Source organism: Marmota monax, unplaced genomic scaffold, assembly GCF_021218885.2.
Source record: "Marmota monax isolate L192 unplaced genomic scaffold, Marmota_monax_Labrador192_F-V1.1 WCK01_AAM20220418_F8-fsc00127, whole genome shotgun sequence".
In the NCBI taxonomy this organism is placed as follows: domain Eukaryota; kingdom Metazoa; phylum Chordata; class Mammalia; order Rodentia; family Sciuridae; genus Marmota; species Marmota monax.
The window spans coordinates 3,908,960-3,935,125 of NW_026692894.1; the positions used below are offsets into that span (position 1 = coordinate 3,908,960).

General features: G+C 40.6%; 1 protein-coding gene across 5 annotated transcripts in view; it reads left to right on the forward strand.

The window, feature by feature from the left end:
- The window catches only part of Btbd9 (BTB domain containing 9), a 410,025-nt gene that overhangs the window by 285,769 nt on the left and 98,090 nt on the right, over positions 1-26,166 (forward strand). For all 5 annotated transcript variants that reach the window (XM_058581418.1, XM_046450749.2, XM_046450748.2 and 2 more), the window contains one exon: positions 23,214-23,403. In XM_058581418.1, the coding sequence (XP_058437401.1) occupies positions 23,214-23,403 (190 nt within the window). The remainder of the gene's footprint in view (positions 1-23,213; positions 23,404-26,166) is intronic.

A 26,166-nucleotide genomic window follows, 5' to 3' on the forward strand; every position in this document is an offset into this window, starting at 1 on the left:
CATCATACTAAGTGAAATAAACCAGGCACAGAAAGACATATGTCACAGGTTCTTATTTGTGTGTGGAATCTCAAACAGTTAAACTCATAGAAGCAGAGTAGAATGGTGGCCGCTGCGGCTGGGGGTGGGGAGAGTGAGGACAGAATGGTCAGGGGTACAAAATCTCAGGAGGAAGAGGTTTTTTTTTTTTTTTTTATGTTGCATAACATAGTGAAGGCAAATAGAGTATTATATATTTTTAAACTGCTAAGAGCAAATTTCATTTGTTCTTAGCATAAAAACGTTAAGTATTTGAGGAGAAGGATATGTTAACTAGCTTGATTTAATTATTCCACATTGTATTCAAGAATCATAACATCGCTGGGTACTCCATAAATTCATATAATTATAAATTATCAACCTATAGTTAAAATCCCAAACAATGTAGAAGTACACTCAGTAAATAAACCATTTCTACATTTTAACTTATCAGACTAGTTATTTTTAGAATTATTATTTTGTGTGTCTTGGCCATTCCTGTTTTTTGTGAATTGTGAATATTCATATGAAGTGTGAATGTTCTTTTCCAACTTTTCTATTTGACTGCTTGTTTATTGTTAATTTTGTATATATAGATATGCATTCTTTGCCTTTTGTACACATTGCAAATATCTTTTTCCAAACTGTGAGTTATCTTTTGATGGGTTTTTTTGGTACAGAAGTTTTGAACTTTGAGTTGATCGTGTCTGTTAGTTCTTTTTTTTTTTTTTCTTGTTTTCTTTCTGCTTTTGGTTTTTGTGACTTAGTTAGAGACTCTGTCCCCAGCCCAAAATAAAAGTGTATGTTTTTTTAAGTGAGGTTCTGTGGCACATATATATAATCCCACCAGGAGGAGGCTGAGGCAGGAAGATTGCAGGATTGAGGCTAGCCTCAGCAACTTAGTGAAAACTAAAATTAAAAGGCTGGGAATGTAGCTCAGATGTAGGCTGCTCTGGGGTTCGACTCCCCACCACCACACGATGCATACACAAAATGCTTTTCTGCAGAGGTTGTTGGTAGTTGGTTGCTTTTTCCTATTGTTAAAGTGTATGTATATGCTTGCATTTTGCTTTTTAGTCTATTTAAAATTACATTTGCATTTGATCTGAGGTGTAAAGATTTAACTCTTCTTTCTAAAATATGTGACTATTTTGTGAAATTCCTTTTGATTATTTCATCTTTCCTTTCATTGATTTAAAATAGCATATATCATGGATTTATATATCTATTGTAGCTTCTGTGCTTTATAATCTATTTTGCTATCTCATACTTCAAATATACATTCCTAGTTATTCTTTTTCTAAAATTTTTAGGCTATTTCAAATTTTCTTTTTCAATGAACTTGAAAATCAGCTTGTCAAATTTCATTTTAAAATCCTGTTGGCAATGATGTTTTAAATGAAAAGACTTAGTGAGAATGTTGAGAAATGGGCAGTCATGTGCCACTCAGATATGAATGTTACAAGTTTTCTAGACGACAGTTTGGCAGTATTTGTTAAGAGTCTTGAAAATACTACCCTTTGATCTGCCTTTAGTAATTTATCCTAAAGAAATACTCAGGAGCAACATTTCTTCTGTAAAAAATGTTCAGCACAGTGTTATTTATGGTAACCAACGAAAGGGGAAAGACTACAAATGTCCAACAATAAGGACATGATGAAATAAATTATTACACAGGTATCCATTAGAATTTCTACATAGCCATTCATAACATAGGTCAGTGCCCATAATGAAAAATAGAAGTAGGATCCATCTTATAGCCAGATGGATGCTAGTATTTTTAAATTAAATATATGTGCATGTATTAATTTACAGAGACAACTATAAAGATAATACATGCAGAGTGGCTCTAATGACTGAGATTTATTTTCTCACAGTTCTGGAGCCCAGAAGTCTAAGCTCAAGGTATTGGCAGTTTGGTTTCCTAAGGCCTTTCTCCTTGGTGCAGAGAGACACGTTCTCACCGTGGCCTTCATTGCCTTTTCTCTGTCCAGTTGCATCCCTGGTGATTTTTCCTCCTCTTATAAGGACACCATTCATTGGATTAAGGCCTCACCCTATGGCTACATTGAACTGAATTACCTCTTTAAAGGCCCGACTTCAGATACATTCACATTGCAGTGTGAGAACTTCATCGTGTAAATTGTAGGGTTCACAGTTCACTCATAATAGTGCATTAGAGGGAACACGAGGAAGAGCATCAGAATGTTAACAGGGTTTTTAGATGGTGGGCTCACAGGACATTTTTATTATATTTTTCTGCATATATCTTTTTTTTTCTTTAGTGAAGATATGACACTTTAATATCATGGGGGAAAATAATATTTCTCAGTAGAGCTATTTGCATGCTGTCCCAGGTAAGGGCAAGGCAGACTGCCGGGCCAACCCCATGCCCTCCATGTGCCTTAGCACCCTGTACACACTAGAGACAGCACACTACTGTAAGAACAGCCTCTTTATTGGTGAGATAAGGGAGTTTCTTCATGAAGTATAATGGTTGACCTGATGAATCTAATGAATAAACCAAGAGTCCTTAAGAATCTGGATGAGATGCTGGGGTTGTGGCTAAGCAATAGAGCACTTGCCTAGCACTTGCGAGGCGCTGGGTTCCATCCTTAGCACCACATAAAAATAAATATAAAATAAAAGTATCATGTCCAACTACAACTAAAAAAATATTTAAAAAAAAGAATCTGGATGAGAGATGCTAAATTTTAAAAAAGGAGTATATACTTTGTGAGTCCATCCATGTCCAGTTCTGGATAATGACCATTAGTCTGCAGCAGCAGAAATGAGATCTGTGGATGTTGAGGCTGGTGGGGGTGGGGCTGAATCCCAAGGGTCAGGGAGGGAACAGGTTGGAGCAGGCTTTGTGTCTTGATTGTGCTGACAGTTTCCCAGCATCTACATAAATCCAAACTCTTCAGGGCAGTGGGGGCTGGGGCTCAGTGGTAGAACACTTGTGAGGCACTGGGTTGTATCCTCAGCACCACAAAGAAATAAATAAAGCTATTGTGTCCACCTACAGCTAAAAAAAAAAAAAATATTTAAAAAATATTTTAAAAAACTCATCAAATTGCACGTATTTACATGCAATTCATTGTATGTCAAGAAAGATGTTTAAAATGGGAGGGAGGATCTGGGAAAAAATATTTCAGGGCCTTTTGGACATTACAGTGTTACTTATTTCTTAAAATTGTAACTCAAGGCTGTGCTTCGAACCAAAAGAAACCTTTAGGATTAGGGGGTGTTGTAGCTGGGTGAAATGTTTGGCAGCCCCCTCCCACCCCATCACCCCACGTGGCAGGGTTGGGTGTGACAGGGAATTGAGTGAAATGACAGGACCCTGGGAGAGGAGGATGGTGGGAGAGTCAGACTGGGGCGCAGCAATCTTTTTGAGTTTATTGGCTCATTAATATTGTGAAGATGGGTATGTTTCTTTTATAGCTGCATTAGATACTTATCTTTTAAGGACAGGAATCGGTATAGTGCTACAAGGAGAAAATGTACTTAAAAATCACAACATTACCTATGGTAAAATTACCATAAAAACTACCTAGTGCTCAAGCAGGGGATTACTGCAATTCTGCCCCCATAATGACAGGAAATGGTCGTTGGTGAAGTTGTTTTCCATGAAGCTGTGATGAAATCAACTAAAATGGTAATAAAGCAGTGTGTAAAAGAGAGGGACTCGAGTGAGATATAAAAGTGCAGAAGGTGTTAGAGTGTTGGAATTGGAATCTTCAGGAAATGATTCTGTAAAATATCAATATGAATTGAGTTCTTGGTTCAGAGTCGGCAGCAGTGCAGGAAGGTCCCATGGCTGCAGGGGAAACAGAGAGATGCTGTCCCAGCCCCAGCCCTGACCAGGCAGCTGCCATTCCCCCGGTGGTCAGAGGAGCTGAGGCAGAGCAAGGTCTTTGGTAGCAGATGACTGATGAAAGCCCAGTTTCCTTTCTGCTGGCCCAGAGACCCAGTCACTCCAGGAGCATTCACATACTCTTTGCCAGTGATTCTTTGATGAGTTAATGTTCAGTAGATGTCTCTTATAAAAACTTGGAAGCACATCTCAATAAAACCTCAGTGAGCTGTGGAAGCACACTAAATACACATGGTGAGAAATATTTTATGTTATAGAAGTCACTTTTATATTGATATCATATTCCAAGTGACAGACCTGGCTCCTTGTCACCACTGCTACTGCCATCCTAGTGCAAGCTGCCACCATCTTTGTCCTTGCTTGCTGGGCTCCCTGCATCTTCTCTAGTCCCTCTATTGATCCCCACTCCAATAGGACTTGTCTTGTCAGAACACTGCTTTGCTCACAATCACTCAAACACTTTATCCATTACCTTTAGGTAAGGTTCAGAATCTTCACCCTGGCTCTCAAGGCCCTGCATGATCTGATGCCTGTGCATTTGCTTCATCTTGTATAAATCTCCATCTGGCTTTCCATGTTCAGGGCAGGGCCTTCTTTCTGTCTCTGGAGACCACAGGGCATTTGCATTTGCTATTTTCTCTGGAATGCTGCTTATGCCATCTTCGTCCTGACCCTAATTCATCAAACCCCACCCCTTATACTCAGGTAGCCTCCTATTAGTCTTTATATTTCATCTAATATTACTTGTTCAGAAAAGCCTTCTCTGATTCTCTACTGCCAGAATAGGTGAAGTTTTTTCATCTAATGCTCATAGATCTGAGATTTTTTTTTTTTTCAGAGCACCTACTTTCATTGGTAAGTATACATTTTTTCTCATGGTTTGATTGTGTCTGTTTTGTGCACTGCTGTATTTCCAACACTTGGAATCTTGATCTTAATAAATGTTGAATGAATGAATGAATGAATGATGAATGGAGTGATGTGTTTCCAACCCAGATCCGCATTCTCACTCTTCTATTGTTGTACTGTGTGATAAATAAGACACGGTTTCTCAAGGCCTCAGCTATCTCAGATATCTCAACCATAAAATAAAAAACAAAATTAGCCTAGCCGGGTGTGGTGGCTCATGCCTGTAATCCCAGTGACTCACAAGGCTGAGATAGGAGGATTGTGAGTTCAAAGCCAGCCTCAGCAACTTAGCAAGAACCCTAATCAACTCAGCGAGACCCCGTCTCTAGATATAAAAATACCAAAAAAGGGAGGGTGTGGGGGGGTTCCTCAGTGGTTAAATGCCCCTGGTTCAATCCCCAGTCCAAAAAAAGAAAACCCAGCCTAATGACCTTTTTTCTTTGTTTTTAATTTTTGTGTTTGTTATTTTTACCTGTAGTAGGACACATTACCTTTGTTATATAGTTACTTTATTTTTATGCGGTGCTGAGGATTGATCTCATTGCCTCACATGTGCTAGGCAGACATTCTACCACTGAGTCACAACCCCAGGCCCTCTTTGTTTTTAAACACCTATCCTGTTGCTGTATGGAATCATGATAATCACACACCTCAGGTCTTAATGCACCAGGCGCAGTGGTCCATGCAAGGCCTTCTCTTGATATTTTTACTCTGTCCCCAGTGATTCACCGTTTATGACACTATGTCTCTACTGTGTTTGATTATTTCCTTCATATTCAGACGTTCTTATAAAATCTTTAATACTGTAGGTTTTTGAATGTTTTAATTTTCAGAAAATTTTTGTGTTTATGAATTCTTTATGTGCTTTTCTCATCCAATGTTATGTTAAGTTCTACATATCATTGCGTCTTAATATTACCTGGCACTCATCATAATCGTAAATGTATTATTAGCAAATTTATATAGTCCTACTATGTGCCGGACACTGTAGTAAGCACTTCACATGAAATAATTGAACCTTCACAACAGTCCAGCAAAGTTGGTGCTGTTATTGTCCTCGTCCGCCTGGTGCTGGGTCCTTAGTAGTCTCCAGTTTCCCACTCCCCAAAACAAAGCTGCAATGAATGTTCTTGAGTCTGTGTCCTCCCCGGGCCCTGTGTACAAGAGTGAAACTCCTGAGTATCGGTGCAAACACGTTGCCTTCTGCCCTGCATCCCAGCTTGACCCCTGCACATGCCCTTCACCAGGAGCACACGAGGGCCCTGTCCTCCCATGTCCTCACCCTCATGGACATGTGTGCTTGCTACTCTTCACCAGCACGGGGGCCATAAAGTAGTTTATCACTGTGGTTTTAATTTGCTTTTCTCTGATTCCTGTTTCATACTGTGGCTGCAGCCACACTGATACAAGCCACCAGCCCTCTCCTTGCTGTCACCGCAGGCTGTCTACCTGGCAGCCCCACATCCCCTCTAGTCCTTCTTATTGTGCTTCTCACTCCAGCCAGAATCACCTTGGGAACTCATGGTGCTCAGTCACTGGCTCCCCTTTAGCCCCCATAAGGATAGGAGTTCTATGTACCCCACACTCGCATCCCTAGGACACATGCCCCCTGGACCTGAGATATTGGCTAAATAATTATTGGACTTGGATGGCCAATATTTATTTTAGAACTTTGCACCTGTTTCCTTAAATAAAATGGACCTGTAATATTTTCTTGGATTATCTCTATCTTACAAAGTTATGTTGAAACAATGAGTTCCTCCCCCCTTTTTAAAAATATTTTGTGGATCTGTGTGTGATAGAGTATAAGATAAATTTTGTGATTGGTGAGCTCCCACATCTGTGGTTTTGTTTTGTTTTGTTTTTAACTAGCGTTTCACGGAATGTGTGGATTAGTCAAGCAAATTCATATATATCCAAGACCACAGTGATGCCAGAGTTCACCTGCCATAGGCTCCCAGTGGTGTTTTCCCTCATGCAGGGTGGATGGCTGTGAACCATGTCCTTGGTCAGGTGGTTTCTACAGTCATCCATTCATTTGTCCTAATATTTTTTTGAATTTTTTAATATTTATTTTTTAGTTTTTGGCAGACACAACATCTTTGTTTGTATGTGGTGCTGAGGATCGAACCCGGGCTGCACGCATGCCAGGCGAGCGCACTACCGCTTGAGCCACATCCCCAACCCAAGTCCTAATATTTTTTAACTACAAAAATTCTTATATAGAAGTTGTGTCTAATAGAATATTAAGGAGCCTTCAGACCTCACCCTCACCTCCCTGATTTCCTGGACCCTCCTGTCCTTCCCCATAGAAATACTTTGTTTTCCTCCTACTTCATCCCTTCTTTCCCTCTGAATTCTCCCCTCTTGTCTGCCTGATTTTTATGGCTCCAGAGGAAAATTGAGTTATTTGAGCTTAAAAACAAGATTGCCAGAGGCGTAGCTTTGGCAAGATTAGAGTGGTGGGCAGCAGAGGAAGGGGAGTGATCCCTGTACGTTTGCCAGGTGGTAGGAAACAGATTCTCCTGTCGGTGCATAGTTTATGACTCAGAGATTTGGGGGCAGAAACATGATGTTAGTGTCAACACAGAGGGGCTTGAGAAGACTTGGCAGCGCACACCCAGTCTTGTTAGTTTAAACTACTTTGAGTCTCTGAATCTCAGTCTCAGCTAGAATGAAAATCACAGCACGTAACATTCCTGTTCAGACATCCCCCATTCTTCTGAAGGCATATTACTTTAAACCATAATAGTAATTTTCATATCATGTTATTTTTATTTTTCAATTGGCTGAAGACACAGTACATGCAGAGAATATTACTCATCAGACAGTCACTGCCAGCACGCACAGTTGACATAATGGCCATTAAGCTGATGCAGAGCCTGACAAGCAGGCTGGAAGAGCTAAAAGGCAGGATTCCTTGTGGTAGATCAGTTAGAACAATTTTATATCTCAGTGTTTTACATAGGTGACATTTTGTATGATAAACAATTAACTGCCTGCTTTTGACATTTCAGAGTTAATGTGGAGAGTTATAAAACCAACACTGTAAACGTCACCTCCAAAGTGAAGTGGTAAACAGCTCTCAGCCTCCGGGAGGGCGAGACCTAATTATTCCTCACTGTGCACTCTGTACCTTTTTACTACCAATTGGTGTTTCATTGTCTTTGATAAACAAGATAATTGATATAAATGAATGTGATCCTGTAAAATGGTTCCCCAATTGCAGGTTTTCATGCTGGGGTATAATTTTCCTTATGGCACATTACTGTTAATCTTTAAGTGGATAGATTAGTTAATCAGCCTTCCACACGAAGACATTAGGTGAGTCACCCCTTATCAGAGCTGACAAAAACACTGGGTGTAAATAGTGCATAGGAAAAAATGACTTATGGTCCCTTAGTGAGCAAGAGTGAGTGGAGTTCTGAGCGGGAGGCTTAGAATTGGGAGCTCCCTGTCAGGAATATGTCTTGGCAATGGCCAGGAGGTGCGACCTCCTCAGGAACACGGTAGAGGCAGCGAGTGCTGAAGAGGCAGCGAGTGCTGAAGAGGCACACAGCCCAGCCTTCTCCTCTCCCTGCTCCTCCCGAGCTCTTATCAGCCAGAACAATGATTTTGCACCACTTAATGACTTGCAGGCGGAGAATCTTAAATTTGAAAGTGCTTGCTTGCTTCTTATTTTTTGGAAAAGGGCTAGGGCTTTGCAGAACTACCATTTTGTATCATAAATTAGCACTTAGCCTTCTCAATCCTCTGTTGGAAGGTTCTCTTCAGGAAATGTCAAGGACCAAGGTAGCAAAGGACCCACATAAGTTTGCACCTAGTTGGGAAGTCTGGGATGAAAGATCCTCTGCTCTAAAAAACCTGTTCCTCTCTCTCCCAAATAGAGAAAAAAGTGGGTGAACACTTAGGACAAAATGGCACATCTGTGGCTTCCATTAGGGGAATGTAGTCACCTTATCCTTTGGAGTCATGTTGTTTTCAAAAGTAATAATTAATACGCACTTACATGACTAGGGCCTTCTAATACTTAAAAACTAATTCACACTCACGGCAAGGCAAGCCGGAGTGAGACAGAGCCTCCCAGGACAGCTGTCTGGCAGGGCTATCGCATAGCCTTTCACAGATCCAGCGCGCCAAGGGTGGTTTGCTGTCCAGTTTAATGTCATCTCTTCACCGAGCGGATGGGCTGCCTCCCTCCCCCTCTCCCACTCTTGAAAGGTTAGCCTTTCTCCAGAATAGAACAGGTTTCTCCTGCAACATCTGTCAGCTTGGCAACGAGCACACCCTAAGGAAATTATGAACATTTGAAGACCATCTAAATACTGCAGGGAACCTTTTCTCTCCCTCTCCCTCTTCTCTCCCTGCTGTCTTCCCCCAAGAAAGTGGGACAGCCACATGGCATTTTCAGTTTCAGTCTCACTAATAAATTATAAGCCCATTTGTGTCTGTGGTTTTTTAAAAATGTGTTTTGATTTGCTCCTTCCATTGTGATAGCTCTTGAAACCTCGAAGCGGCGGCTGTCCTAGAAGGCAGCTGTGAGCAGACCCTTTTGTTTAAGGAAAAGAGACCCCCTAGCCACTGCACTGTTAGCACAAAGAAGCTTCTTTGGTCTAATGACTCAGATGATCTTGATCTGATTCAGTAGGTCAGAAATTGCTGTCCCCAGCAAATATCGACCAGAAAGGAACTGCTTTCTCGGTTATTCTCAAAACTGCCAGCTGCATATTACACTAGCAGGTGCTAATAGTTTTTTGCAGGTCAGTAGAATTGTTATTGGCTCTTCCTTCCTTTGCCCCTATCCTTGTTCAATGACAAGGTGGCTCATGAGAATAAAAGTCTCCCTTCTTGTGCTGCACCCAGATTTTTGAAATGCTGGACCCACCTACCCGTTCTACATGGGAAACCTGGCTCTCCATGGCTGGGCAAGTGCCAAGCTTGGGTCTGGTTTCTCTGAAACTCCCAAAATTCTTTTGTAAACCTTGTCCAATTTAGTTCTCTGTGTTCAGAGGAAGGTAGGGAGCAGAAGGGATTGCTCTGTTTTGTAGGTAGAGAAATTGAGTTAGGGTAGCTCAGAGGCTTCCTGGTGATTGCCTAGGAAACTGTTCCATGGGGCCGACTCTGCTCTCTGGGGCCTGCTTTCCCGGCCCGTTGCCTTGTCCAGTGACTCCAGAGCAAAAGAGGCAAGGGAACAGCTGCCCTGTCCCCCTCTGACTTACAGCACAGAGATGCGATGGCAGGAGGGCTAGAATGTATAATGAGACACTTCCTAACAGGCAGATATGAAAACGAGTGTCTTTTAAAATAGCATGATTCTATTTCCTCCATCTAGATTAACCTTGGCCTCCAGGATGTCATGTAAACTGCGTGTTTCACCAGGCTGTGTTTCTGGTAACTACTTGAGAAGTGTGAGTGGAGTTGTTCAGAACACTCCAGGCTCTGGCTGCCTTCCCAGCTGGGAGGTCAGATTCCCCCAGGTCCCAGGTCTCCCCTGGGGAGGCTTCACCTCAGTCACATCCAGGATTGCCCAGCTCACCCACAGCCCTGAGCTCCAGCCAGCTGAAGCCGAGTGCCCCAGAAGCCAGCTGTTCCCTCAGGCATCCTGTGTGGTTTGATCAAGGTCTCTCAGTTTTAAGCCCTGTGTTCAGAAGTTGCAGCCATCTTTACCCATGTTTCTTCTAAATTCCATCCTGTTCTCCAGAGATGCTTTCATACTACTCAATCCAGGATGGTGTGTGGGGCTAAGACCTCAGAATTTCCCTTTATCGCCAATCTTTTTCCCTCTACCTCCAAAGGCTGTGATAGGAAGACTCTGCTAAAGTGGAATTAGAGGGGCATATTTGCTACAGATTTTTGGGGGGCATTGTCTCTGTGGCATCTATAACCTGATTTAGTGTTTTAATACCTCACTATTGAACTACGTTTTGTAAAAACTCAAATTTTATCATCATTGATGCAATTTAAAGAATTCAACGTCTTAAGATTCAAAGGGTATCCCTAATCCCAAAACCAGTCTGATTTAAATTGTTAACGTTTGAACGAAGCCTCCAGTTTTAAAAAAGAAAAGCTACTCCTTTATTAAAGGGATAGTTTTTTTAAAAAGTATTAAATAAACTACCATTTATTCTGTCGGACTTTTTCTTTTTTAGAGAGAGAGAGAGAATTTTAATATTTATTTTTTAGTTTTCGGCGGACACAACATCTTTGTTTGTATGTGGTGCTGAGGATCGAACCCGGGCCACACGCATACCAGGCGAGCATGGTACCGCTTGAGTCGAATCCCCAGCCCCCTCTGTCGGACTGTTAACAATTTTTTTTTATTGGTCCTTTGTTCTTTGCACAAAGTGAATGAGAAATATTCTCCAACCTATGGTGACAGCTCTGCTCTTGGGTCACAAAATTGTTTTTGACCTGATAAGACCTTTAAACCAGTAGTAGTGTGGAACAAAAAATAAGCCTGTTGAGTTGGACCTCTTTTAGGACATAAGAAAAAATAAATCCATGTAAAACCCTAACAATGCTGCTCATAAAAAAAGATACCCCTTATACTAAAATTTTTCCAAAAATGTTGAGAAAGTTTCCAAAATTTGCAAAACCATTTTCAATGATTATTTGATGTTGGGTATTTGACTTACCACATGAATAAATTCTCAGTGTGTTTAGGGAAAGGATGTGGAATCTCTTTCTCTAACAGATTATGTCCAGAGGGGGGAAAAAAAAACACCCAATCAGATATTGCCTATTAGTTCAAACATAGAATTAGGTTTTAGGACATCTTTTTTCTTACACCTGGAAATGCCTTTGTCCTCAATTTCAAGGCTCTCCTACAGAGCGAATCCCTCTTTGATACACTACAGTAGTTACTGCTGCTAAAAATCTGATGCTTGATTCTTTAAGGCTTTTTTAAATTGAAGATTTTCTCAGCTAAAACCTCCAGCATTTAAGCTGCAGGATTGTCGAACTACAGAGACGAGAGTAAACTATATAGTTAGTTTTGGAAAGTCCTTTCCATTAGAGGCCCCAGAGAGAAATGACAGAATGCAGTGGTCCTCGTGAACCTGCACATTCAAGATCCACTGTCCGTCCCCCATCTCACCTCTGCCCCTGAGGATTACCCCCTCTGATATCTCATCTTCTCCAGAGTGGGCTGCTTCCCCTGAAGGGTTTAGAGTTATAACTGTATTAAGTTTGCATATGTTTGAGGAGTTGTGGGAGCACATTTGAAGTTTAGAAGTGTCACCTCCTCCTTCTGGTCTATTTCACCAGCATAACAGGTGAAGTATAATCTTAAGACATGGTTTGAACAAACTTGATGATATGAAAATTGAACTAGTACAAGAATAATCAGAATGCAGAGTTAAATGCTAATTAAAACAGCTGAAAATGAATGGAGTAGGAATAGGGCCTCAGGGGAAGGGGAACCCAGCGTTGGAAAAACTGTGGCCTGTCTTCTTCCCCTGCAGGTTTGGAGAGGTGGCCATGACTGAGTCCTGTGGGATCATGTTTGGGCAGCCTTCTCACAGAGGGACTGAGGAGCACTTAGGGAAAGGAAGCTTAAAAATTGTATGCCACGAAAAGTCAATTTTATTTTTGGAGATGTGATGTAATCTATGATTGAAAAGTGATAGAAAAAACTAGGAGCCTGTGTTGAAGGGAGTGTTTTTGTAGCTTTTTGATGGCTTCTAGGAAAGATGGGCTTGTTCTCTAATTAGCTATTGTTCTTTTACAGCTGTTAAGACATAACAGCTGTGGGTATTTTTTTCCTTATGAATTACTCCACAGAAGTTTGGGCTGCATCGTGTTGGAAGGCTGCCTGATCAGCAACAAGTTCCTGTGTGGGCCTGGGCTAGGCTCTGAGGGTGCTAAGCCTTAAAGAAAAGTAGTTCTGTGGGGGATATGGAGGAGTGACCTGGAGCTAACAACAGCTGTAGTTGTCTTGTTGGCCAGAAATGTTTGGTGTCTAAATCTTAGCAATGGAGAAAAATCTGCTCTGAGCCTATTAAGTACTTGTTTGCCGAGTGAGCCACTGCACTGTTAGAAAGCAATTTTGTAATGAAAGCAGCCAGGGAAGCATTGAATGAAGTCCACCACAAGTACAGTTTTTGAAGATAAAGTCCTCTGGAAGTGCTAAATGTTATTTCATTTTCAAAAAGCTGCTTCAGATGCGTTTTTTCCCCCCACCTCTCAAAGGTGATCTCTGGAGACAGTTAAATAACATGTCAGTCTTATCTTTAAATATAGCTGGTACAGGTGGCCCTCAGGTCATGTCCTAGTGAAGTAATACTGCCTTTTTAAAAATTTATTACTCCTGAATTAAATTTACTGGCAGGCTGTTGGCCACCCTGGGTGCTGTGCAAGAACGGGCAGCAGTAAAGTGGTTTTCAGCTCACTTTCTCTGCCGTTCCCCACAGTGTGCGTCATTCCGATATCCACACACGGGCAGAAGGTATGCACTTTGTTAACATGCAACTTTTGCATTCAGAAGCAGCAAATTAAATTTGTCTGAGCAAAATTGCCGTGTGCATGGAGGGGGAAAAGTAATTTCTGCCCAGGCGGCTCCCCTTTGCCTTCTGCTCACAGCACAAGCTATTGTAATAGGTGCAGGGCTGGAGGATGGCAGAGGAGACCCAGGAAGAGACAGACGCAAGATGCTGGGTGTTGGCAGGTATGGGTTTGTAAACAAAGTGACACAAATTGGGGCAGAAATTCCAGTGGGACAAGGGAGGAGCCTGGAAGCTTGGAAATACAGCACAAAGCCGAGTCCTGTCCAGATGGTGTTTTTAATAAATTTATCAGACGCATATGAAAGACGGTAATGAACATTCAGAGCGGGGAGTGGCCCAGTCCCTCTGGGAAGAAGAACAGCCCAGCACCTTCTGTGTGTTGCAGTCAGGTAGAGTCACACTCTAATTTCTCCCAGCACAAAGACCACAGAACATATTCAGACCATTAAATATTGGACAGCCAGCCAGGCATGCAGAAGCGTATGTTTCTAGAAAGAATAATTAATGGTAGGATTATTTCCTGCTGAAATGGAGGAAAGGGAGTCTATGTGAGTAAACCCAGTGGTGACATTCAGGATAAATCTCTTCTGTCAGAACACCTATAATATAACTAAAGTGCAACACTAAAAAACCTTTTCTGTTCATTAAAAACCACATTGTAATCTACATTCCTCTTTCCCTCCAAAATGGTTTCTCCATCGAAAATATTTTGGTCTACCTCAAGTGAGCAAACTTTCTGTATGTGGGACAAACTTTTAGGGAGGACTTGACGGGGGAGGGGTGTGTGATGCTTACATAGCAACTCTTCTGCCATAGGTATATTTGTTTTCTTTTTTAATGTTTAGGTCAAGACCCAGAAATTGATCATACTTACTTTTCTAAGAAAACTTTCACTGAGAATGCATTTTTTTTTCTGCTTTATTTAGTAACTTTTAGATTTTCTTAACTTTTGGTCAGGAACTGTATTAAGCAAGATGAAGTGCCACGATCTTACATGGGCATTATTTTCCAACTCTAATTCATTCATTCAGCAAACATTTATTGAGAATCTACTCTGTGCCACACAGTGCTTCTTCACAACGGGAATGTAGAAGTAAAAGAAACAGAAGTCCCTGCCCTTGTGAAACTCACATTCTAATTCTCTTAATTATCAGGTTAGGTCAGATTGACAAAGTGATTTGGATATTAAGATTTGGTACAGTGCTGGAATGATTATCTCATCTTGGTGACTTGTCAGAAGGTCATCATCATCTGGGAGTTTGTGCCCAGATCCCTGTCCTCCTCTTTCCACTTGGTGGCATTATTTTGTCATAATAGTGTTAATTTGAGTCATTATCAAAAAAGTAGGAATGATAATTAAGAAATATGCTAAGCTTTTGATGTTGCAACCCAATGAAGTAGAGTTGATTATTATGTTGCTAGTCCAGTGTGTGTGTGTGTGTGTGTGTGTGTGTGTGTGTGTGTGTTAAAGAAGTGTGGGGTCTTCTGTTATAGTACTGGGGTAAAGCACTCGCATAGCATGTGTGAGGCACTGGGCTCCATCCTCAGCACCACTTATAAAAATAAATAAATAAAGGTATTATGTCCATCTACAACTAAAAATATATATATATTTAAAAAAAATTGTGGGACTGCCAGGCGCTGTGGTGCACAACTGTAATCCCAGCAGCTCTGTGGGCTGAGGTAGGAGGAGTGCAAGTTCAAAGCCATCCTTAGCAATTTAGGGAGGCCCTAAGCAATTTAGTAAGACCCCATCTCAAAAAAATAAAAAACGCTGGGGGATGTGGTTCAGTGGTTAAGTGCCCCTGGATTCTATTCCTGGTACCAGAAAAAGAAAAAAGAAAGAAACAAAAGAAAGAGTGGTAGGACTTAGGGGGCTGGTGTTGTGGCTCAAGTGGTAGAATACTCGCCTAACCTGTGTGAGGCACTGGGTTCGATCCTCAGCATAAAAATAAAATAAGGATATTTTATCCACCTAAAACTAAAAAAAAAAACATTAAAAAAAAAGAAAGAGTGGGACTTAGGGTAGATTTCAGTGAGGTGGGTCAATTTCTATGTCTATATGTATGGAGCGTCTGTGTGTTTCTGTGTTAGGCTCCTTTTATAGGTACAGACTTTGACTAATTAACATTAGTGAATAATTATGTCGAGGTCATGATAGGAACCATGGTATATGCTTCTCCAGCACAGAGATGTAAGATTCCTTGTAAAATTCTTTACAGTAAAATTTTTTACTGAAGCATATATGTTAGACCACCACCAGTTCCCAGAGTGCCAGAGGGTGGTAGTACTGGAGCAGTTTTGCTTAGAGAAAGTGTTAGAGACCGAACAGATCTTCTTTAATAAGACCATTTATAAATATGGCTATGGAGAAGGAATTGGAAATGCTTGTACCAGCCTTTCTGCCCAAAGAGCTTGAAGCTACATCCATAATGATTTTGCGATCATCTCTGATGTTGATGTACTAATTGAATCAGATTGTCTAGGGATAAAATTGTGAAGCAGTAAAGTATAGCGTAGGTGGAAATTAACAAACTGAGAGTCGAGAAAGACCACTGGTGAGACCTCGTTGTGTCTGCAGAGGATATCAGCATTTGAAATAATTGTCAAGGGTTTTATCCTTTCAGAGGCTTGCTGTCTTTCTGATTTTCATAAAAATGGTGTTAAGATATGTGAAATTTAAAATAAGGTTCCCTGTGTGCAAAAGAATACTACATGTGTGAGGTTCGGAGAGCAGGAACAGTCAGATATTCGTCACCCAACTTAGGAGACAGAGCATCACCAAACCTTTGAAGCCCCTCATGTGTGCCTCCTCCAGGATCATCTCCAGTGTCCTCCTACCTAGAATCTGAATTTTACTGTATACCATTCCCTAGCTTTCCATGACAATTTCATCAATATAAGTTGAATTATACTCTGTGTTTTTCCTGTCACTTATGTTAACAACTTTCCTGTGTGAGATTGACCCCTGTTGATAAAGGGAAAAGTGAAAAAAGAAAACCCTTTTTCTTCTCTTACACAGACAACACTAATGTGTGAGGGTTTTTCTCGACACACCAAAGCAGTTCTCCAGCAGTGTCCTCAGTTCAGTTCTGACACAACAGAAGTTAGTGCAGACACCATAGGACACCAGTCACAAGTAGTAGGTCCCCCGGTTTCCCAGAACTTCTGTCCAGCTTGGTTATAGACCAGAGGTTCCCACAGTCCCCTTCTTGGATTTGACATTTCTTGAACTCTGGGAAACACTTATATTTGCTGGTTTGCTGTAAAGGAGACAGATGACCAACCAAAGAAGAGGTGCATATGGCTAGAATGTGGGAAGGGGAGCAGGGCTTCCATGCCCTCCACAAGTGGACCCTCACCCCAGCACATTCGCATGTTCAGCAACCCAGACTCTCTCCCAACCCCATAGTTGAGCCATAGGCACTATCACTTATGAACTCAATCTGCAGCCCCTCTTCCCTTTCCAGAGGATGAGGAAAGGGCCTAAAAGTTCCAGCCTTCTAATCATGCCTGGTCTTTCTGGTGACCAGTCCCCATCTAGGTGCTCACAAAGTCACCTCATTAGAATAAAAGACACTCCTATCACCCTGGAAGTTGCAAGGGATTAGAAGCTTATGCCAAGAACCAGAATCAAAGATTGCATATTAGAACAAAAGATTCTTTTAATATCCCTGTCACAAGGTTTTGGAGTTCTGTCTCAGGAATCTTGGGCAGAGACCAATACATACGTAGTATATTTACATAATATTTATTATATATACATATAAAGTACATAGAAATAAAAAGAATTACACATAGCTCATTTTATTTTCATTTTTAGTTCACTAGTGAAATTGTAACTAGTAGACAAGCTGAACAGAGATTAGACATAAGTAAAGAGAACCAGTGAATACAATCGACTAAGAAATTGCCTAGAATGCTTCAAGGAATGTAAAAAAATGCAAGGAAAGTTAAGAAGCAGGGAGGGTGCAATGAGAAGTTCAACATAGACCTGATAGGAGTCTAAGAAGAACGGAAAACAGGAAATGAGGGAACCTCAGTATACACTAAAATAAGGGCCCCAAATTTCCAAAACCAGTGGAAACCTTGTGGTGGTGAATTTGGGGTGGGGATGTGGCAGGGTTAAGGGCGAAGCACTATCGCTGAGTGCTTCTGGGGGGTTTCCAGAAGACACTGGCATTTGAATTAGTGGGCTGAGGAAGACAAGTCTGCCCTTACCCAGTGTGAGTAGGCACCATCCACTCAGTTGAGGACCCGGGTAGAACACAGAGGCAGAGCAAAGGCAAATCTGCTCTCTCCCCCAAAGCTGGGGCATCAATCTTCCGGCTTTTGGTCTTCAGAACTTTGGGTTCTCAGGCTTTTAGACTTAGACTGAGCTAAGCCACTGGCTCCCTCCTTTTTCTAGCTTGCAGGCAGCATGTTCTGAGTCTTCTCAGCCTCCATAACATGAGTCAATTCCCATAAGAAGTCCCTTTTTTCATGTGTCTGTTTCTTTCTGTGTATAGCTTATCTGTTCTGTTTCTCTATAAAACCCTCAATAATATAGCTATAATGTTCATATTTAGTCCACAGAAGGATCAATTAACACATGGGTACAACATAGTATAATTGCAAAACACCAAAACCAAGGAGAAAAAGCCTTAAAATTAATAGGAGAAAAAAAGAAATTGCTAGAGTTTGGGGGATAGCTGACTGTAGTGGACAAAACAGTAGAGGCCAGAGATTATGGAATAATATCATCATAGTACTAAAGAAAAAGAGCTTATATCCAATTAAACTATTTTGAAGAGTGGTGGAAAAATGTACTATTTCAGCTTTTTCGTTGCTGTGATCAAAAGACCTGACAAGAACAAAATTTTAGAGGAGAAAAAGTTTATTTGGCACTCATGGTTTCAGAGGTCACCCATGGCTGCTGCTGCCTTTGCTCTGGGCCCCAGTGAGGCGGAACACCATGGTGGAAGGGCGTGGTGGAGGGAAGCAGGACATGGCGGTCAGCAAGCAGAGAGCTGTGCTCACCACGGACAAAGTGTATACCCGAAAGGCACAGTGCCTGGAAGCTACCTCCTCCAGCCACACCCTGCCTGCCTGTAGCTACCACCCAGTTAATCTGTGTGGGTGGGTCAATGCATTGATTAGATTAAGGCTGTCTAGCCCAATCATTTCACCTGGGAACATTCTTGTATTGTCTCACACATGAGTGTTTGGGGAACACCTCCTGTCCAAACTATAACATACACCTTCAAACAAAAACTTGGCCGAATACTAATAGATACGCCATCAGTTGAAGAAAGTTGAACCAAAAGGAGGGGGGATATTTAAAAAGTAATAGCGAACAAATTGGTGAATGTGGATAAACTGAGCCATAACCCCAGCCCCTAGTAATGACTAATTTAGAGAATATAAAACAGAGTAGAATTAAAATGTTAGATAATAATGACAAGCCACTAAGCGATTGGTATTAAAAAATATTTAAGGTCTTCTGTATTGTTCAGGAGAAGGGACTATGCAGTTTTCAGCTTTAGGCATTGTTAAGTCTGATATGATTATCTAAAAATAACTAGCAAAATCGTAGAATGGAATGTACAACTTCCAAACCAAATCAATAGAGAGAACTGGTGAGGAAAATAAAGGAAACCATCAAATTGTTAGCTTTATGTCCACTCTGCTCCAATTTTCTAAGGAAAGCAGCAAAGAAGAAACTTGTAAATAAATCTGCCCATTAAAAAACACAGAACACTGAGCTTATTTTAAAACTATTGTATGTTATTTACAAGAGACTAGGAAATTAAAAAGTAGTGTGATACTAAGAAAATAGTACCCAAAGTAAAGACATCAGATAATGTAGACTTCAGGGTAAAGCCATTATTAGGAGTAAGAGCAACAGTATGTAATGGGAAAGGTCTAGTCCTCCAGGAAGCTTTAATAATTCTAAAATGATGTGTATGAAATGATGTGATCCCAGAATATATAAAACAAAATTGAAAGAATTATAAGGAGAAACCTGACAAGACTACAGTCATAGCAGGAGATTTTTAACAAATGTCTCTGAAAAACTAGTAAGTATGTAAATGATTTTAATAACAATTAACAAGTTTGATTTAGTAGACATATATAGAACTCCACAGCCCTCAAATTAGAGAATACACACTTATTTTCAGATACACATGAAATATTAAGAATTAATCACATACTGTGCCACAGAGCATGCTCATTACTGCACAGACCACATGCTGCATGCTCATTACTGCACAGACCACACCTTTTGTCTACCTTGCAATGGAATTAAAAATTAGCAATGAAAAGATGACATGAAAAATTATATTTGGAAAGCTAAACACATACTCTGAATGAACAAAGAAAAATTATAATGAAAATTCGAAAACATTTGAAAGTAGTCAGCTTTTGAAGTATCAGACAAATGCAGGTTGAGGGACATTCTACATAATACCTGACCAGTGCTCTTTTAAACACTGTGTAGTATGTTAAAACTTGAAGATAAAGGTGAAAACAGGAGTTTGAAGTAAAATGTTAGCTTTAAATACTTTTGTAAGAAAAAAAGATTAATGAGCGAAGTGCTCATGAGATGGGATGTGGTTCAGCGGCAGAGGACTTGCCTAGCACGTGTAAGGCCCTGGGTCCACCCTCAGCACTGCAAAAAGGGAAGAAAAGAAGAAAGGGGTTAAGCGTTCACTTCAAGTAGTGGGTGGTTGGGGTGAGAGGGAGTGAATCCAAAGGAGCAGAAGGCAGAAAATAATGAAGAGAAGAACTTAGTGAAATAGGATAAAAAAGAAAAATTAAGTGTTGGTTCTTTGAAAGCCTAGATAAAGTAAGAAAACAAGTACAGGACTGATCAAAAAAGAAAGAAATATACATAAATGATATTTGAAATGAAAAAGAGGGTATAAAGCAACTTAGCAAGACTGGCTCAAAATGAAAAATAAAAAGGGTTGGGGATGTGACTTAGTGGTTAAGTGCCCCTGGGTTTAATTGTTGGTACCCCCCCCCCAAAAAAAGAGAGAGAGGGTATGCTTTGGAAAATTACGTCAGTGTATTTAGAAACTGAAAATGTAAAAATTAACTGAAAGGACTAAAATATCTAAAACAGTTTTGAAGAAAAAGAAGGGAAAGATGAGGAGGAGAAGCACTACTATTAGGAGACTGTAAGATTACTGTAAAATTATAGTAACCAAGACAGCATGGTGGAGGCACAAAGCTGGGCAAAGCAATCCATGAAACAGGATAGAGATCTTAAAGAGAGGTGCCGGCACATAGGAAAACTTTATACATGACTACAGTAGCATAAATTAGTGGGGAGAAGGACAGACTGTTCATTAAATGGTGCTGGGGAAATTGGCCATCCTTATGAATAAAAGATGAGAATAATTCCTATCTCACAGCATTCCAAAAATAAATTCTAAGCAGATTAAAATGTGAAAAGGAAAATCTGAACACTTTTAGGAGAAAATACAGGAAAATATCTTTATGGATTGGGTATAGGAAATAATTTACAAACCAGAAAGGGAGAGCTCAAATCACAAATGAAAGATTAAATATTTCTACTCAGTATTAACCTACAAAAGATTGTCATCCTGCACATCAGTTATAGAAGGATAATAGAAAAATAGGCAAAAGGTTAAAAAAATAGGCAATTTACAGAGGAGAGGTAGAAAAAAAGGTTCAACTTCATCTAAGAAAAAGGGTGAAGAACTAAAACCACACTGATGTATAATTTCGTACTCTCTGTCCAGTATTACCAAGAGTTACTTTTAGTGAGTTGAAAGTAAATGTTTATAACTGCTTTGGTGAGTAATTTGGCAATATTCAGGGAAGTTGAAGAGAAACATGGGTATGAGTATAATTCTTTTCTATTGTTTCTATTAATTATCTTCTATTATTCTATACAGCAAGTATATATTCCTTTAAGGAAATTCTTAGCCAGGAACACAAGGACACACTTCTGTTTGTAATGAAGAAGAAAATAATGGTAACGGTCTAAATACCCTTTAGTGGGAAGCTAGATGTATACATTTTGGAATTTATACATTGAAATACTTTATAGACTTTAAACAAATGATCGTATTTATGTTTCTATTGAATGTTCCTTTGTCCTGATAAGATAGATGTTAATATTGTTCACTTAATATCTATTTTTTCCTCTTAGTACCTCTCCTGTGCACACAGCAGAATGGCTCTTTCTGTCCTGCCTAACCTTTTAAAGCCATGTGACTTGCCTTGGCCAATGAAATGTGAGCATAATGGCATATTGCTTTGGGGAAATATTTTAAGAGCCAGTGTCCAGATCATTCTCTTCCCTGCTGCTGTGATTGTCAATATAAAACTCTGTCATTGGGATCTCTTGTGATATCATGAGCAGAGCCACCTGGCTGATTAAGTACAAAATGTGAACTGTGAAAAATAAACGTGCTACATGAAGCCACTAGGGGACTGGAGGACTGTCTGTCATTGCAGCATAGCCTGCGCTAGAGTGCTGTTTCAGAGCTCAGCTCCATTCACTGTGCGTCTTGTGCCACTTCTGGAAGTCCTCCCTTCTCATTAGGGAATGCTACCTCTTTTCCTGGAGATGGAGATGTCAGGACTTGCCCTCTGAAGATACTTCTTTACCTTTGTTTTGTTCTAAAGTCATGGGGAGCTTGTCTTTGGACCCCTTTTCTGCCATGAAATTTTCTTCACTGGTGGTTTCACCAGTGTTTTGCTTGTTTCTTTGGAGTTAAACTTCAGAGTCAAAGAATTCGTCACCAGAAAACCATCTTGTCTCTCTCCCTCCTTCCCTTCATTCCTTCCTACTCTGTGGCCATTCTCATTTTCAAAAAGCAAAGCAATTAGTGAAGTATGTGAGATGAAGTGTTAAGTCCAACTTTGGAAAATAAATGCATTGCTCAGATGATACATGTAGGATTATTTACTTCACATCATTATAAAGTTAGGAGTGTTTTGGCACGATGATAGTATTGCTCATTCTCTGTATTTTCAGAGAGTATAATATACTGAAAAATATAGCAAGTTGACATTGTCGATTTTGGTCTAAAATGTCTAAAGAAAATTGCAGATTTTGGTAGAAACCCTGTAGAAAAGGCCCAGGGACTTAAAATGCCCTTATCTTGTATTGCTCTCTCCTCAGTATTTAGAGAATCTTTACCATACTGGGCAGCCATCATTTTGTGGAAGCTCTTGACTTTTATAAATGAGCAGGTTGATATGGACTTGGAGTATATAGAGAGACTGAGAATCAAAACACAGCTGGGTTTTCAAGATACAGTGGTTCATGAACAAAGGAAAGAGCAAATGTGTTGCAGTGACAGAATAGTAAACAAGAAAAGGAAATGAATCACGGCTGAGGCCAACTGTACTTTCTGAGAAGCGATTGGTAACATGTCCTCGATCACTTTCCTGCTTTGTGAATTCTAAAATACAGAATTTTATGAATTTCCCACTTAACATATGTATATATTTATAGCTCGTTAATCTCATTTGTTGGGCCAGGGATGTAGCTCAGGGTTACAGCACCTGCTTAGTGTGTGCAAGGCCTTGGGTCTGTTCCCCAGCACCACACACACACCAATCTCAATTTCTGTAGTTTCTCTTTGTGATAATATTTTATGGTATATATATATCCACCCTGTATTTAATATGTTATTGTGTTCCTTCATAATAAAATACTATAGGATTAATTGCTACATATGGTTTGGTTCTAACCTTAAGTTCAACTTTTTAAAAATTATTTGGCATGGAAAATTCTTGTATTAAGATAATCAAGATGTTCTAATTTCCCTGTTATTGTTGATTTGAGATAGTAATTAATTAATTTTCTTCTGCTCATGCTTTTGGAATCTATTTGACTTCTCTTATCCTAATGCCAAATCTTGGGTTTGCATTCACAGTTCCCATGGAGAATGTTGCAACAATTGCTGATTGTGCCAGTGTGATCGAAGGAGTCAGTCGGAGCCGAAATGCCTTGCTGAATGGGGACACAAAAAATTATGATTGGGATTCTGGCTACACGTGTCACCAGCTAGGAAGTGGTGCGATTGTGGTTCAGCTGGCACAACCATACATGATTGGATCAATACGGTAAGATTATTTCTGCTCATTAATTAGTTTTTAAATGTAACTATTTTTATGAAAATTATATTTTGATAAAATGATGACCTCAATAACTTCAGTGATGAAATTCTGCTGTTCTCTGATCTGAACATGCAGAAGGGGGTAGGAGTGGAAGGCTGGGGCAGTACAATTCCAGATGTACATTTGGATTTCTGGTGGGGAGAGGCACCGACATACATTTGGATTTCTGGTGGGGAGAGGCACCGACATCAGGCATGGGGGACTAGAGAAGAGGCCCACCTGGGCCGGGTTCACTCCCTCCCAAGTCTTCATTTGCATTGGCTAGAGACAGGGTAACATGTCAAAAGAGGTCTTACATAGAATGAAAAATTGTTTTCAGTGTTAATAAATGACTGCATATGAACCAAACAGATATGACTATGAAACCTGGTTCTAAAATTTTGTTAGTAACTTTGTGTCTGGGTTGTTTTTCATTATCCCTTTTTTGTTTTAAGAAAGGCACTTTAACTTTGCTTGATTTGTAGGAATATGTAATTTTTAAGTGGAGACTAGTATTGCCCCTTGACAGAATACTTTTAGTTGAAGAAGGCCATCTGGATCTTGAGTAGGCTTCCCTGCCCTGCCCTGCCCTTTCCAGAAGACCTCCAAAGTCCTCCTGTAAAAAATGTCTTTCTATGAATCTTTCTCAGTCTGCCTGGGGTGTAGGTGTTGGAGGCTCGTGACTGCCTCCTCCACCCCATCGTGTGCCACATTTGCTGTGTCGTTTCCTGTTCTCTTCTTTAAGACAGTGTATTGAAAGAGAGAACTAACAAAAATAAGGCAGTAGGAGTGTGACAGGCACAGATTTGTCAAGGGGCTAATAACCCCAGAGGTTTCCCAAGCACCCTGAGGACTTGGTGCTGGATTTCTTGGCAAATTCAGACTATTTCTTCATTAAATTGGCAACCCCTTTTCATCAAGGGCCATGTCACAAGCCTAGTACCATAAAGAACCAAATCAGAGAAGCCTTTAGTTTAGACTGAAGGCCAGATCACTCACTTAGGCTTAGGGAGGGGTACAAGACCAGCCACAACCAGTCTAGACAGGCTACCAGTACAAATAAAAACTGTCACACTGCAAACAACACCCCCCTTCCTTTCATTAGCTGCATGGATTAACTAAAGTACTCATCAGCCACCTACTTAATAAGCTGTTTGAGAATTTTTGTCACAGATTATGTGAAACTTGCTTGTATATTTTCCATTATAATCTATTCTTCTTCACTTTAAAAATCTGGGAAACAGTTGTCCTTCTTTTGTCTTCTGGCACTCCTTATAGTCCCCACAATTTCTTAAAGATTACCAGTCGTGTCTCTGAGATTACATCTGCAATTTCTTTCAGCAGGCTTGGGGTGTAACTCATCTGAGCCAGGAGACTTGAAATCATTTAAATTGACTGGATACTCTCTTTTCTTTCACTTCACCTATTTGGGACTTCAATTTTCTCTTTATTATGTTTGTTCTGCCATTTCTAATTTGAAGGCCAGTCTTCTTGCCAATGAAGATTGAAGCAAACGGGCAGCTTAGTAGCTGTACCTGCTCTCTTGTGATATTTTCTTTATTCCATTCGTTTCCTTGGTACTTTGTGCCCCCTCCCCACCTCTGCCACCATGTGATCTCAAATCAAGATATCTAACGTGAAGTTCTTCTGTCCTCTACCTTCTTCTCAAGTTACCTTGTGGCGTGACTCCCTATCTCAGTCAGCAGCACCCCTTCCCTCCAATTTATCTGTTGCCTGAGCCAAAAACATGAGGCTATTCTAAATCTCGACCTCTCCTGTTCCTCCCCCTCCTACCAGCCAGCCCTGAAGTCCTGGCAGTACCGCCTATTTAACAATGTTCTGCCTTGTGTGTACAGCCTCTTCTCTCAGCCTCCACCTTGCCATGCAGCCTCTACATCAGCACCTCAGCCTGTCTTGCTGTTTAGTTGTTAGCATTTATGGTGCCTGCCCTTTCTTACTCCCTGCCTTCCAATCTCTGATCATCCTGTTCTCACTGCTTACACCTCTTACCACCTTCTCGTTCCCTTCTCTTACCTGTCTTTCTTATTCCCCTTTATTGTTATTTCTTATCCCCTCTTATTTCTTATTCACCCCTTAGGGAGTGCTTCTCTAACCTTCTGTCATCTCCTGGGCTTATTGAGACACCCTCTTCTGCCATCCCATGCGTTTGGTCTAGAGTTCCTGTCACAGCATTTGTATTATGATTATTTACTTGCTGGCTCCCCCTGCCCACCTGGCATGTAAACCTATGGCAACTCCAAATAAGCTTCTCTTGACAGGTTAAATGTGCATGAGGCGGGCTGTCATATAGAGGGGGAATTGTAGCAGGTACAGTAGGAAATCTATAATTTTAGATTCGGCAGGAACCTGATATGGTTGTTGCCAGGGTGACAATTGAAATCAAACAGGCTCTTCATGGGACAAGGCCACCTTGGCCTCTGCCTCTACCAGAGAATCAGAGATGTTGAATCTGACTCCAGGAAAATGTGTCATTGGTGCAGGAGAGAGCAGTGCCCACTTGGTTTTCTTTAAATGTGGCATGAAAATTATTCCAGCCCCCCGCCAAAATTCTTCTTTTCCTGACTCAGAGGGAGGATGATGAGCAGGAGCACAACCAGAGGCAGAATTGTGTATCTCAGCACAGTATGAAGCCTCCAACTTCCATAAGCCCAAGTATTGTTTTTTCAGTAAGAAGATCCATGCAATTGAAGCTCTGTATAACTAGCTGAG